This window comes from Haliotis rubra, unplaced genomic scaffold, assembly GCF_003918875.1.
Source record: "Haliotis rubra isolate DU_JTF1 unplaced genomic scaffold, ASM391887v1 Scf415, whole genome shotgun sequence".
NCBI lineage: Eukaryota > Metazoa > Mollusca > Gastropoda > Lepetellida > Haliotidae > Haliotis > Haliotis rubra.
This window is the reverse complement of record NW_025767097.1, coordinates 230,878-245,269: the sequence shown is the minus strand read 5'-3', so window position 1 is coordinate 245,269 and position 14,392 is coordinate 230,878. Positions and strand designations below refer to the sequence as shown.

At 39.6% G+C, this 14,392-nt stretch overlaps 1 protein-coding gene across 1 annotated transcript in view; it reads left to right on the top strand.

Annotated features, from left to right (window-relative positions):
* The first annotated feature begins 2,019 nt into the window (after window positions 1-2,019).
* The window catches only part of LOC124288313 (histone-lysine N-methyltransferase eggless-like), a 53,438-nt gene continuing 41,065 nt past the window's right edge, over window positions 2,020-14,392 (top strand). Inside the window, 12 exon segments of the mRNA XM_046724824.1 lie at window positions 2,020-2,097; window positions 5,706-5,854; window positions 6,466-6,560; window positions 6,918-7,202; window positions 7,843-7,981; window positions 9,270-9,409; window positions 10,025-10,130; window positions 10,411-10,522; window positions 11,055-11,142; window positions 11,719-11,792; window positions 12,551-12,624; window positions 13,011-13,069. Coding sequence (XP_046580780.1) covers window positions 7,111-7,202; window positions 7,843-7,981; window positions 9,270-9,409; window positions 10,025-10,130; window positions 10,411-10,522; window positions 11,055-11,142; window positions 11,719-11,792; window positions 12,551-12,624; window positions 13,011-13,069 — 884 coding nt within the window. The 5' untranslated portion in view covers window positions 2,020-2,097; window positions 5,706-5,854; window positions 6,466-6,560; window positions 6,918-7,110.

The window sequence follows — 14,392 nt, the reverse complement described above, 5'->3', positions numbered from 1 at the left end:
CGAACCGAGTGTTGTCAATATTAGCATTTGAGTCAATCAAAAAGTTTGTGTTAGATTACTTTTTACGCTATAATGTCAGTGTTTGCAAAACATGTAAAAATAATGACTGAATGACATAAGAAAATCGTACATTCGAAAAGAATATATACATGTAAACAGATTGCAAGGTTAAAGAAGTTTGTTGATACAAATCTTTCATAAATATACACTCACAAAGACTATATTCAAATTTAGTAGGAGTATACGATTCTACCCCAACGATACGTAATGGCTAGTGGTAGCATAGGCGGGATTTTCAAGGGTGGGGTGGAGAGTGGGGCGGTGTTCAGGGGGTTCAGTCACATTAGGGACCCCCTTCAGTCACAATGGGTAGTGGTGTCAGTGGCAGCAGTAGTGAGTGAGTTTAGTTGTGCGCCGCTTTTAGCAACATCACGGCGGGGGACACCAGAAATGGGCTTCACACGTTGTACCCATGTGGGGAATCGAACCTGGGTCTTCGGCGTGACGAGCGAGCGATCGCTTTAACCGCTAGACTACCCTACCGCCCCTGTAGTAGTAGCTGTAGCAGTAGTAGGAGTACTAGTTGTAGTAGACCATCTAATTTCAAGCTTAAATTATATATTTATAAATATACATAGATTCCTATAATCTGCTTTACTTAACCTAGTGACATATGATTACACAGCATGATAAACATCAATAACATTTCGCGGGCAAGCAGCACGAAACGCGATTAAGCCATTTGGTTTCCACATAGAAACTAAGCAAAGATTAACGTCAATGTGGTCTTGTCATTTTCAAAAGGTTTGTGTGAGAGAGAGAGAGAGAGCGAGAGAGAGAGAGAGAGAGAGAGAGAGAGAGAGAGAGAGAGAGAGAGAGAGAGAGAGAGAGAGAGAGAGAGAGAGAGGAGAGGAGAGGGAGGGCGAGAGAGAGAGAGAGACAGGGGTGGGTGGGACTGGACCACTGCCGTGCACCGCCTACTTCTCGTAAACGCGTTCTCTGCGCCGGTCCAACTTATCCTTGTTTGCCAGGTACCTACAGCTTGTTCAGCTTGACCTGAGATACTCTACATATGCATGACCCGGGAGGTCGAGTTAACTTCATTAAATAGGGGAGCAGAGAATGTTAAACGGCGACCTGTCTCCTCTGTTCGGCCATGTTGACAATCCACTGACAAAGGTGCACCCCTTCACAATAATAGACCCAACCAGTTGTGACACGGTCACGCAATGCATTAGTATTTACTTGATCAGGTCAAACTGAACAAGCTGTAGTGAAGTTTTTTTAATGTCTTTGCCGACCATATATCGCAAAACTAGCTTCTTGGGTTGTAGGCTCCTCAGGGAGTTGAGAAATGCTATGAATACCAGATATTTCGGTAATGATGATAATGCTGTTTGAAGTCTTGACCATTGGCCGCTGATGTAACGACCTTGTGTTTCGAGGCAGAGCAGTATTGAAGTTCACTACATGAAATATCACAAATTAGGGAGTTATATTTGTTTAGTATCGTTGATATCATTATCATCAACAACTCTTTAACTCGTTAAATTTAGTTCTATTTAATGGTAAACCTTATTGTCCTAAATCCTTTATCGTAACATAAAATTCACAAGAACATAGAAATATTATACCACTCGGTACCTCTACAAACTCAAAAAGTTATTGAAGTGATATTGATTCGATTTTGTTGTGAATATTTCTTTTATGTATTAGAAATAGTTTTCATAAAAGATGTACCTTAATGAACAAGTAAAGTTTCATAAATGAGTCTTTTGTATGTAGAGAAAGGGTCGTATGACATTTACTGTGTCCTCTCGTTTACAAAGTGAAATGCAAGTATATCTTTTCTCGAAATTTACAAAATACGTTATACTCATTTTTCATATATCATTGTATAAAGTTGGAATTGGAATAGGAGCGATAAGAGGGAATGGTGACAACGTTCAGGGTATCAGTAGCATACAGGAGGAATCAAATGAAGGTTCCGATTGAATGAGAGTTAACAAGAGGAGATAACTCTCGAGGCATCGCTTTGTTCATGGCGTCGCTTTTGTTGATTTGGAAAAGACGGCATTTATTTGGATAACAAATAGGGTAAGTAACTACTTTTCAAGACCATAAATAAATTCTGTATTGTGAAAAACTATCATACATTAGTTTGCCGCAAAAGAGTGTTTGCTTTTACTGAGTGCATGTGTTTTTGAAACGCACGTCTTATTTATGACATTTCTTGATTTCATGATGTTTAGGAATATTGAAATATGACCAAAACAGAATTATGTGATTTCTCAGTTAAATATGTTCATCAATTAAACGTTTGTACAAGTTGTCATATTTGGACCACATAACATATTTTTGGATTATTACACTTGTTTATTGGCCTCCCGATATTTAATAGGTATCGTATGTGTTTCAAGAGACCAGGATTTACTTTAGTGTTGTTAAAGGTGATACAGAGCCGTTACCTAAATTCACAGATAACCTTGATTCATGGACCGCGGTCATTTTCGTGATATCTCGTAAATTAAGTCTCGTATGACGTCATGCAGCGGTACTTTTGATGAACAGACCTTGCTGAAAAAGATGTTCTGAATCACAGCAGTAGATGTAAGTACACAGAATGAATGGTCCAAATCTGTGATAATTTGTCCATCATCAGTAGTACCAAATCTTAAGTTTACAAATTTTAAAGAAAAGAAAAAAAGATACTGTAAGCAACAACCTTCTCACATTTCGTCGTCTGCTTGTATAGGTGTCAATAAACAATAAGATAAATGGGTCCGATATATGCTGTAAAGTAATATCCACTGTCAGAATATAATGACTACGGAACATTTTCAGGCCATCCTTTATAGCTTTTTTTCATTTTCATAGGGTTCACTGATGCTTTCAGAGATACAAAACATATTTGCCTACAGTTTTGACTAATGCTTAATTACAAGTAAAAAACAGTAATGTTTCAGTCGAGAAAGTGGCATTGAACCTGTTTGTACCTGAGCAAACACTGAGAGAAAGAGTTAAAGTTTGATTTTACTTGTCAGTTAAGAAAACGTGGCCTAGAACATTCTTTATCTGGGAAATGGTTATATGGTTTAATCAATCAGTCAGTCCAAAAGATAGTTAGAGCCAAAGCCAAAACTGAACCAGAGATCGAAAATCAGGTTAAAAACTTCTAAGGAAGCAGGTGCTTGATAATGGTGTTAGAACCACCCAAATCTGCTCTCACTGTAATTAAGAAATTGTTCATCCATATGTTGTTATCCTTCCTTTTGCTTCATCTTCTAAATGCATCTCAAAGAAATTAAGATCTTCTAAAAAGTCAGTTACAATCCAAGAAACGATCAGCAAAGTCACATATGTCAGCTACACCTTCTAAAAAGAAAGCTAAACATACCAGGCCCTGTTACTAGTGTTAGTCTTTCATATAGTGCTGATAGTGAGGAAGATTTGCCAGTGTCTAAAGATGAAAAGTGTTTTCAGCCCAGTGAATTTCCTTAATGCACATCTCTGTTTTTCATGCAGTGGTGTCATTACATGAGCCATGCCTGTAAACACTGGGTATATTTATAGTATTGTTATTCAGTGCATGTCCTTCAGACTCATGATACATTCTATTGCCCTTACAAACCCTCAGAGATGATTGAAAACACCAACTTACCTGTCAATAGTGTATAGACTTTATTGATAAGCTGACAGGTGAAGATCCAGGTTAGAATTGGTCTTCAACAACCCATGCCTGTAGTAAGAGATGACCAATGGGATCGGGTGGTCAGGCTTGCTGACTTTGTTGATACATGTCATCATATCCCAATTGCGTAGATCGATGATCAAGCTGTTGATCACTGGATTGTCTGGTCCAGAGTTGATTATTTACAGACGCCGCCATATGGCGGGGAAAAATGCTGAGTGCGGTGTAAAACTAGACTCACTCACTATTGACAAGCTGTGGCATCAGATCAAGAGATAACTTTCTTTTCAGCTGCTATCAACTGCCACAGAAATGTCTGTAAAGGAGATTACGTACATGTTTGCAGAACCTTACGACGGATATTATTAAATACGATCCCATGTTTTGTTCCATGTGGACAGGTCACAAGAAGAAACAAACCATATAGCATATACAGGAATGTCTGTCATAACACTTTTGGGATCAGGCATTGTTATTGGCACAGGTACTGCAGATATCTAACCAGGCCTGGATTTATATGTGTGGCACTAGTTTCACTCTCTCCAGTTTCACCTTGGTTGTCACGTAAACTTAGTCACATGTGCAATATGCTACAACTGTGCTGTTTCCATCAGTCCTGTTATACCCTTGTGCAGCAGTATTTATGGCTCTGAAGATTATTGGGGATTAACATTAATTAGTTCTGGTGATTAAGGTCAACACCACACTTATGGCATATCCCACACATGGCTAAGTTTAGATAATAAAAAAAAAAAAAAAAAAAAGTTTAGATAATACCTCAAGTGAAACTGGCTTTGTGTAAAAAGACCATAAATGTATCACCAGGCTAGGTTGCATTTGTCTGACTTTAGACACGCGTCCATAGTATGAGGCTTGTACAATTCTGTTTGGTCTGATAAACTGAGAAATTTATGTTCCTGCAATAACACAAAGAGCAACTGAAAATACTACTGAGAGCCAAATTTTAGCTTGTAGCCTCAAAGGTTTTGGGTACATCTGTAGTACCCAGTTCCCACAATGACCCAGCACCTCATTACTAGGTTTACACTGCTCTGAGGCACTGACCTTGGCTCCACAAGTGATGAAATCTTAGTTTGTAGGTCTGCCTTTCTTCAGTTCACCGCAAATAGCTGTAAAATGCATCATGAAGTATTATTCACTCATTCACTTTATTCAATTACCTAATGTTGAGTCTAATTTCATAAAAAAAACCCCTAAAAGTATAAATTTGTAGCAGTTTAAAGGTGTAACAGTCTTTAATTCCAAGCTGTGTATCAGATGTTTTTATATGTATAAATCAAATCAAATCTATTCTGGACAAGCATCAGCACACACTATCAGTAGCTTTTTTATTGTAAAAGGAAAATGTTAAAGTTTATTTGGAGGGGATCACGAGAGGCATTTAGCTTGTAAATAAAACCCATGACAATAAGAAGTGTTTTGTGATAGGGGATGCTGTTTGTGATGGGTTTCATGTTTAGTGTTAGCCACACAGCCACTTACTCCAAGTAGAAAGAAGATGGTGAGGAAAAAGGTCAAAAGTACATATCTTGGTCATGTGTCATAGCATCAGTACACAAAAACAATTGGTTTGTTTTGCATATACCTATTGATATTCAGTGTTTTATTCACGTAAGCTGTTTGTGTGTGGCATAATCTTTACATTAAGAAAACATTAGTTTACCATTGCTTACTGAAAGCTGAATGTGATGCAGGAAGTCACTTTGAGACTGTAACACTTAATCATGTTAATAGGTGATTGTTGTGATTGTGCTGGGATGCTGCAAGGATATTGTGATGTTTGTGTCATGATTGTGTTGTGATTTTGTTGTTAGAGCGATTGTTCTGTAATTGTTGTGATTGTGTTGTAATTGTGTCATGATTGTGCTGTAATTGTGTCATTTTTGTGTGTTGTAATTGTGTCATGATTGTGCTGTAATTGTGTCATGATTGTGTTGTAATTGTTGTGATTGTGTCATGATTGTGTAGTCATTGTGCTGATTGTCTTCTTCAGTGAGATGGACGCTGCTGAGGAGGAGGAGCAGATGTACCGGGTTGTCAAGAATGACCTTGACAACCTCATCTCCTCCATTTTGGAACAGGAGCCGGACGAGGACCCTGATGAGCTCAATGTGTTCAACACCCAGGTCCGGCAGATAGAACGTAAGTAGAACGTGTTACACCCAGGATCTGAAAAGGGCAGGGCGACAGAATTTCAAAAGGGGCATCCTTATTCCAAAAAGGTCATGCAATGACAGATTGCCAAGTATTATGTTAACTTATCCATGCATAAAATGCTTATAAACTCAAAGAACACAGTTATTTCACTAAACATTAACATGAAATAGAAACTAAAAACCACCAAGTGTTGATATCAATTATTGTACTCAAAGAAGGGCAGAGCAGCAAGTATAAAGGCCAGGGTGTTGCAACCTGCTAAAATGCCTTGGGGAAACACTAGTAGATTCATATGATCAACACCCCTGTCTGATTGATAGAGTACTGATGCATAAGAAGTAAGCACTAACATACAGCATTACTTTCTTCCTAGTTATAATACTACATCAGTGCTGGCATGTATGACTGAAATACTGTTCAAAGTGGTGAATCCTCTCACTCTCTTAGTGATACGTATGGAACTTGTGTACTCCTCTGAGATGTTAATGGTTGTGAAAGAGGACATAGAGACTACCAACATTAAGAGTTTTCATGACACTTTTGTGAATGTCAACTGCAGTATTTTAGTGATCGTCAGTGATCTCCTTTTCTTGTAGGGAAACAACGGGAGATAAATAGAATATTTCCAAGAGTGTCAAGACCATTTGGACAAATATCAGGAGACCCTCCGACTGGAGCAGGAAGATGAGGAGTAAGTTACAGCTGAATTATATGTTGATGACATGGTTTCAGATTGATGTTAGTAAATGGACAAGTCACTTTCATTTGTGAAAATAAACACTATCAGTATCATAAGTATTGGGGCCTGAATCCATAGTCTTCCAAATGATAAAGGAGGGCCATATACCTTTCTGAGAGGTCGCAGTAGAGACATCTCAAGCACTGTTGATCAAAGTGACTTGGTAATTTATAAAATTATGTTCTTATAGAAACAGATGTATGATTAGAATAGCCTCTCTTGCAGATATTGATGCAGCTGATATTTCTTCTTGTATTTGGTTCTTTGATGGTGTGTGACATTATGGTTGATGTGTTGCCATGGTTACAGTGAGAGACAGAAGGAGGCGGAAGCAGCTGTAGCTGAGGCACAGGAAACCGAACGGAAGCAGAAGTTGCGTGAAGCAGAGGAGGCAGCAGAGGTTCTAAATCTTGTGGAGGACAGTGATGATGATATTGAAATCATTGGGTCATCTTTTGATCCAAATGTTGCTGCCAATAGAAAGGCAATCATCAAGGCACACATGGCTGCCAGGCCTGCTGCCAAACAACCAGTCAAGCAAGCAGATGCACCAGCATCACAACCTGAGACACCTACTCTCACACAGAATGTCATGTATGTAGTGCCTTATTTATCTTTTCTATATAATCTGTATATTACTGGGTGTTGGGAAACCAGAGATGTATTGACCAACTAGGTGATGTGCTTGGAGAGACATTTACATTACTTGTGTTGGTGATTTTTAAATCCAAGTTGCCACATGCCTAAGCCTATTTTTGTAACATGAATTTAGCTGCTAAACCAATGAAAGACATGTATGCATGTTTCATTATGTCTTCATTAGGAGTTATACAGAAATCCAAGCTTTTGATTGGATGGTTATTGTATCCTATTTCTGAGTATAGATTCAACCACCCTGTAGTAGTAGGAGGGGCGGTGGAGTAGCCCAGCGGTTAAAGTGTTCGTTCATCACACCAAAGGCCCGGGTTCGATTCCCCACATGGGTACAATGTGTGAAGCTCATTTTCTGGTGTTCTCCCGCCATGATATTGCTGGGATAAAACCATACTCACTCACAGTGTCACTGTAGTAGGACTGTGTTGGGACCCTGTGATTCCAGAAAACATTTCTTACTGGAAACTTACTGTTAGGAAAGCTTTCATAAATAAATAGACATTTATCACTTAAACGGAGGTTTGCCTCCATGAATGAATGTGAAGAGTATTACACCATACTCACCGACTCCCTGTTGCAGCACCCCTATGGCAGCTGGAGTGTCAGGCCAGGTGTCCGTGGCTCACCTGAGAGCTATCCTCACAGAGGCTATCAACAAACAGATGCCAGGCTCACAGGCACATGCTCAGTCTCAGGCTCAACTTCTACAGCTACAACAGGTACCCACAATACTATCTCTGTGAACATCCCCGTCAGCCATTGTGACCAACACATCCTCAGTAAGGTCACCTCTTCTTATAAGGGATTTCTGTGGGTATACTGGGTTTGGAGTTGTCCCTCAGCCTATGCTTGTGGTAAGGCCAAGAATACAATATATGTCCGTTTCCGGTAACCCGACCGACCCTATTCTAACACCCCCCCACCCCCCACCCCTAAATCTTTTTTTAACCAAGTCAATATCATGACTGGAGTGCATTTCAACTCATCATTTTCATCCAAATCGATTATGATATTTTCATGTTTTTCAGTGTACGTAGGGCTAAAATGGATTGCACTGAATTGGCATAATGGGTCCTCACTGACCAAATCTGCAAATAAATAACATAAATAAAGATTTGATATAGAAATCTTTCAATGTTTCATCACAAGGCATTGTCACTACATGATATGGTATCCTTGAAGACCTCAGACCTGATGCCACTATAAAATAAAAAAAAAAGTAATAAAAGAAAGATAAAACTGACCTACCTACCCTATTTTTAAAAAGCATGTAATAGGAAACGGACATATATTTTATTTTGGCCTAAGATTAGAGTCGATTTGGTGGTCAGTAGGCTCAGTGACGTAGTCAGTGACTCTGTTGATAGCCTTCAGACACCTGTGAATAATTGCTCATAATATCAATCACATGTTTGCATATTTACAGGCCACTGTCACAGATGAGTACTTATGATTATGTTATGTCTGACACTGTGCCCATGTCAGTTTCTTTACAACATATTGACTATATTAAAATAATTAGGGGTCTTTGAAATTTCTTAGGTTTCATAGATTGGGTCATATGCATGAAGAAATATAAATTTCAATGGAAACCTTCTAATTAGAAAACTGCCCGTAGAAGGTCTGGACAAAAGCAGTGACAGACACTGACCGTGAATATTGACTCATCACATAGTTCGTATTTACCTTTCATGGTGTCATATGTTTACTCTGTCTGTTGGAAAACAACATAATGTTTGCAAGTGGCAACATGCAGGGCTCCAATCTATCTTTCAAGAATGTAAAATTAAGCATTTTATGGTGTGACTGTAAGTTTCACAATTTACCTGCCAGAGATATTTTGTTTGTATTCCAAGATAAATCCTTGCAAATATTGGTTTGTCTCATCAATATGTGATTTTTCCTCTCGTTGGTACAGTGTGGCATGCCCTCATCTCTATCATGATATTCATTGATTATTACTAAAGGCCACATCAAAGTAAACTCATTCACTCACTCAACTTCCAGCAAGCCCAGAAGGGTGAGTTGTCTCCCCTGCAGAAGCAACTCAACACCACCATCACATGCACAGTTCCCAAGACAGGACCTGTTGCAATCCTGCCCAAAGTTTCTACAAAATCTAAAAGCTCATCTTCAACTCAGGACTGGTTAGTATTGGGATACTTGTAACTGTATATAGTGTACATATTTACTGTTGCTCAAAGAGCATGCCCTTGAGGTGTGGAGTTACTACTATACTGCTCTCTACAAATGTCCATATTATTATTATTATTAACTCAGCACAGAGTAAAACACTGTTCATTCATAATAATCACCAACATGCATGTTATGCTTCAAATCTGATAATGTTGGGATTACTGTACAAGTCCTTCTGGTCTATTTTCTGGACTTTGAGATCTCACTTGATTCCAACTTGTGCTAATCATGTGACACAGGTCACACTATCCCTACAGGGACGGTGGGGTAGCCTAGTGGTTAAAGCGTTGGCTCGTCACGCCGAAGACCCGGGTTCGAATCCCCACATGGGCATACAATGTGTGAAGCCCATTTCTGGTGTCCCCTGCCGAGAAGTTGCTGGAATATTGCTAAAAGCGCTGCGTCAAACTCAGTTTGATATTTGCGTAAAACCAAACTCAGTCAGTCACTATCCCTACAAAACAACAACAAACAACTTTCTCTGGTGTTATTAGTTAAGTGAAATGCTTTACTAGTATTATTTATTAATTGCTGCTTGTACTTCATCGTATCCATATTGCCTTCAGGAAAGAGGTGGAAATTACGGCTAAAGTTCTTGCCAAGAAGTTCAATGATATCTGGTACTCGGGCACAATAACTGACATTGTCAACAAGTTGGATCCACCAGATGTGGTCAGTATCGCTTCCTAAACATTGTTATGTTCTTAACTTCCTAATACTTATGTTTCCTTAATCTTTGTACTGTTCCTAACTTCTGAATGATTTTGTCTGAAGTTGTTAAATTGATCAGTCGGCCTCTTAACAGATCATGCATTGATCAATCCTGCAAAATCATTAGATTGCAAAGGAGACACCTTTTAGTTGTAGGCCCTCATGGAACTCGTGATCTTTGCTTGAAAGACATCAGAAATATTATTGAGACTGAACGTGGTGATATTGTTTGTGTTTTCAGAGAAAATATAAGGTGAAGTTTGATGGCAAGGGCATGAAGATTCTCTCTGGGAAGCATATTGCTTACAGGGATCCAATACATGTAGTGCTGAAGGTGGGATCAAGATGTGTTGGTAAGTTCTCGGCCTTACCACACTCAAAATTAGTGAGCTGAGGTAAAATATGGTAAATGTCAGTGTCAAGTGTAACCTGGTACATACTCTATGCTCTAAACCAGACCACTAAGTAGTCAGATCATCAAGTAGTAACTGAAATTAGAGTCATTCATATATCTCAACCTGATTGGGTACAGTCTGCAGTACTCAATTTAAGAGCCATGTATTAACAAGAAAGGCTTCTGTGGGTATTCAAGGTAAGAATAGGCCACAGCAACCAATCCTTGTCTCCCCATGGGGAATTCAGGTCAGAATAGGCTCCAGACCTGGGTTGGATTCCCCACATGGGTAGATTGTGTGAAGTCCATTTCCAGTCACCTTCACCATGATATTGTTGGTATATTGCTAAAAGCTGTGTAAAACCCAACTCACTAACTTGGAACTAAATTGCAACTTTGTTGTCTGTCCCATGTTTTTCCTGGCCCATGGTGTGTCAGCCTGTGCTCTGGTTTCCTCAGTGTAGTAGCCGTCTTCTGTCACTGTGTTCCAGCCCTGTATCGAGATGATGAAGCAAATGGTCCCAATTCCTTCTATGCTGGGATTGTGGCCGAGGCGCCAAGTGTCAAGAACCAAAAACGGTAGAAACTGTCATTAAGAATCATTGTTTAGAATACTATGAAATGAGAGAATGACAATGCCGCAACAATGAATAAAGAATTATTGTGTTAATCTTGTCTAGTCTAGTGTTTCTGAATTGTGAAGAACTGATCTTCACTAGCCCATGCTTGTTGTAAGAGGCCACTAACAGGATCGGATGGTTGGGCTCACTGACTTGGTTGACACATGTCATCACATCCCAATTGTGTAGATCAACATTTATGATGTTGATCACTGGATTGTCTGATTATTTGCAGACTGCTGCCATATAGCTGGAATATTGCTGAGTGCGGTGTAAAACTAAACTCACGCTTTTCTGAATTCATTCACAACACTATCCTTATCTTTAGGACAAAAGTTTTGAAAATCATATGAAATCATTATGCTTATTATTAGTGAAGCCCATGACTCTTTATCACTTCACTCATGACCAATAAGACATTTGCTGAAATCATCTGCAGAACTGTAAGTAAACACCCTTATGGATAATACAGAGCTTGTAGAGTATGTGTGTGACCAGCACTGTCTACTGACTCATCATCACTCTCTTCTTTCAGATATCTGATATTCTTTGACGATGGGTATGCACAGTATTGTTACCCCAAGGAGATTCACAAGGTCTGCCATCAAAGTGAGTCACCTTGTACTTTATAAATCTGCCACCAACAGGGATTACTTTGTCACACTGGTTAAATGGACAAATAGTTCGCACATTAACAAGTACCATGGTATACTAACAATATCTAATAGACTAGAAAAGCCTTAAATTACCTTGAAAATACATTGTATATACATGTAGTTCTTAAAAGGAACTGTAATTTTACAAAAGTCATAGTTTAAAATGATACCGTGTACTTTCTCACCTTTGCATGTTTTCATAACATAGAACTGTATCTCAGCAACTTTGTATGAGTTTTGTCAACAGCAGTGTGCAGTTGCCTCCCTTTCCCTATTTTAGGCAAAATATGTAATGACAGCTGACTGGTGTATGGCGTTGTGGCTGATGTGTGTATGTGAAGAACTATGATGCATAGCCTGAAAGCTATAGTTAGCATCTTAAAGAGGCATTAACAGGCCTGAAATTATGACTGAAAGTTTTTAGATGATTGATTGTAGTTTGTGAAAGACAACACTTTAAACAGTTCCCTTGACCAGATAATAGGAGTTGCTGTTGATGCTAATCTTATTATAGTGCACATGGTATGTTTATTAAGGCAGTTTATGATATATGAGTCTTGGCTTAGAAACAGGAACTCACTTAGTATTCTGTCAAAACATTCAATTTACTTTAAGATAATGTCACATTATTGATATAATACCATATGGAAGTTACCTATAAAGTTGTCTATTACACAATGTACTACACCTTCGTTAATATTGTTCTTTCAGGTGACAATGTGTGGGAAGATATTCACCCAGATTCTCAGGAATTTATCAAAGAATACCTCAAACAGTACCCAGAGGTAATCACTGACAGTGACAAACAGTGTGACACATAAACAGTGTTGTATTATTTGAAGGATAACATCAAGGAGCTAACAGATATATTTGCTCAATCTTCTCTGAACATTCTGAGTTGTTGCTAATCAAGATGTCAGATGAGTGAGCAGGTGCAGAAAAGAGCTTCTCTTATGCTGTTGGAAGATTAAAAATGCTGAAACACTGTTTTAGAATATCAAGTATTTCATTGATTTACTTGAGATTATTAACTATTTTAGGTGTAAAAGTTGTTATCCTTCAAAGACTCAAAGAGTGAAATAAATGGTAAACTCCCTATGTTAAGAGTACTATTGTTGCTGTTATTTCTATGATGGCATGACAATGAATATGTTTCCATGGAATTTTTCAGAGGCCGATGGTGCGTCTGTTGAAGGGTCAGGTTGTCAGGACCGAGTGGAACGGAAAGTGGTATGTGTGACTGTCCTACTGATTACCAAGAAAAATTGTTGTTTACCTGTTAAGTTTGTTTAATAGTTTCAGTGTAGTTTCATTCTGGTCTGTTGTGAATGTATAACATGCTACTAGTCTCTTATGTTGTCTATGTGATCAAATTATCCATGATACTGCACTCTGCTGCCCAGAGATGCATCCCTTAGCCAGGATGTGCTGATGGGGGCTAAGACTACGAGGTGGTAGGCATCTATGATGACAGTTACTTATACTGGAACTTAATTCAAAGCAGTCTCAAAACAGTGTGCATTGATTGATTGGTGCTATGTTGACTGTTGTCCCATGTTGGTGCCTTGTAGGTGCCATGTTGGTGCCATGTTGACTGTGGTCCCATGTTGTGCCATGTTGACTGGTCCCATGTTGTGCCATGTTGACTGGTCCCATGTTGGTGTCATGTTGACTGTGGTCCCATGTTGTGCCATGTTGACTGGTCCCATGTTGGTGTCATGTTGATATCATGTTGACTGGTCCCATTGTTGGTGCCATGTTGACTGTGCTCCCATGTTGACTGTCATGTTGGTGTCCCATGTTGTGGTCATGTGTTGTGGTCCTGACTGTTGTCCCATGTTGCGTCATGTTGACCGGTCCTATGATGGGGTCATGTTGACTGGTCCCATGTTGGTGTCATGGTGACTATGGTCCCATGTTGGTGCCTTGTAGGTGTCATGTTGGTGCCATGTTGACTGTGGTCCCATGTTGGTGCCATGTTGACTGTGGTCACATGTTGTGCCATGTTGACTGTGGTCCCATGTTGGTGTCATGTTGACTGTGGTCCCATGTTGGTGCCATGTTGACTGGTCCCATGTTGTGCCATGTTGACTGGTCCCATGTTGACTGTGGTCCCATGTTGTGCCATGTTGACTGGTCCCATGTTGGTGTCATGTTGACTGTGGTCCCATGTTGGTGCCATGTTGACTGTGGTCCCATGTTGGTGTCATGTTGACTGTGGTCCCATGTTGGGGTCATGTTGACTGTGGTCCCATGTTGGTGTCATGTTGACTGTGGTCCCATGTTGTGCCATGTTGACTGTGGTCCCATGTTGGTGTCATGTTGACTTGGTCCCATGTTGGTGTCATGTTGACTGTGCTCCCATGTTGTGCCATGTTGACTGGTCCCATGTTGGTGTCATGTTGACTGTGGTCCCATGTTGTGCCATGTTGACTGTTGTCCCATGTTGTGTCATGTTGACCGGTCCTATGCTGGGGTCATGTTGACTGGTCCCATGTTGGTGTCATGGTGACTATGGTCCCATGTTGGTGCCATGTTGACTGTGGTCCCATG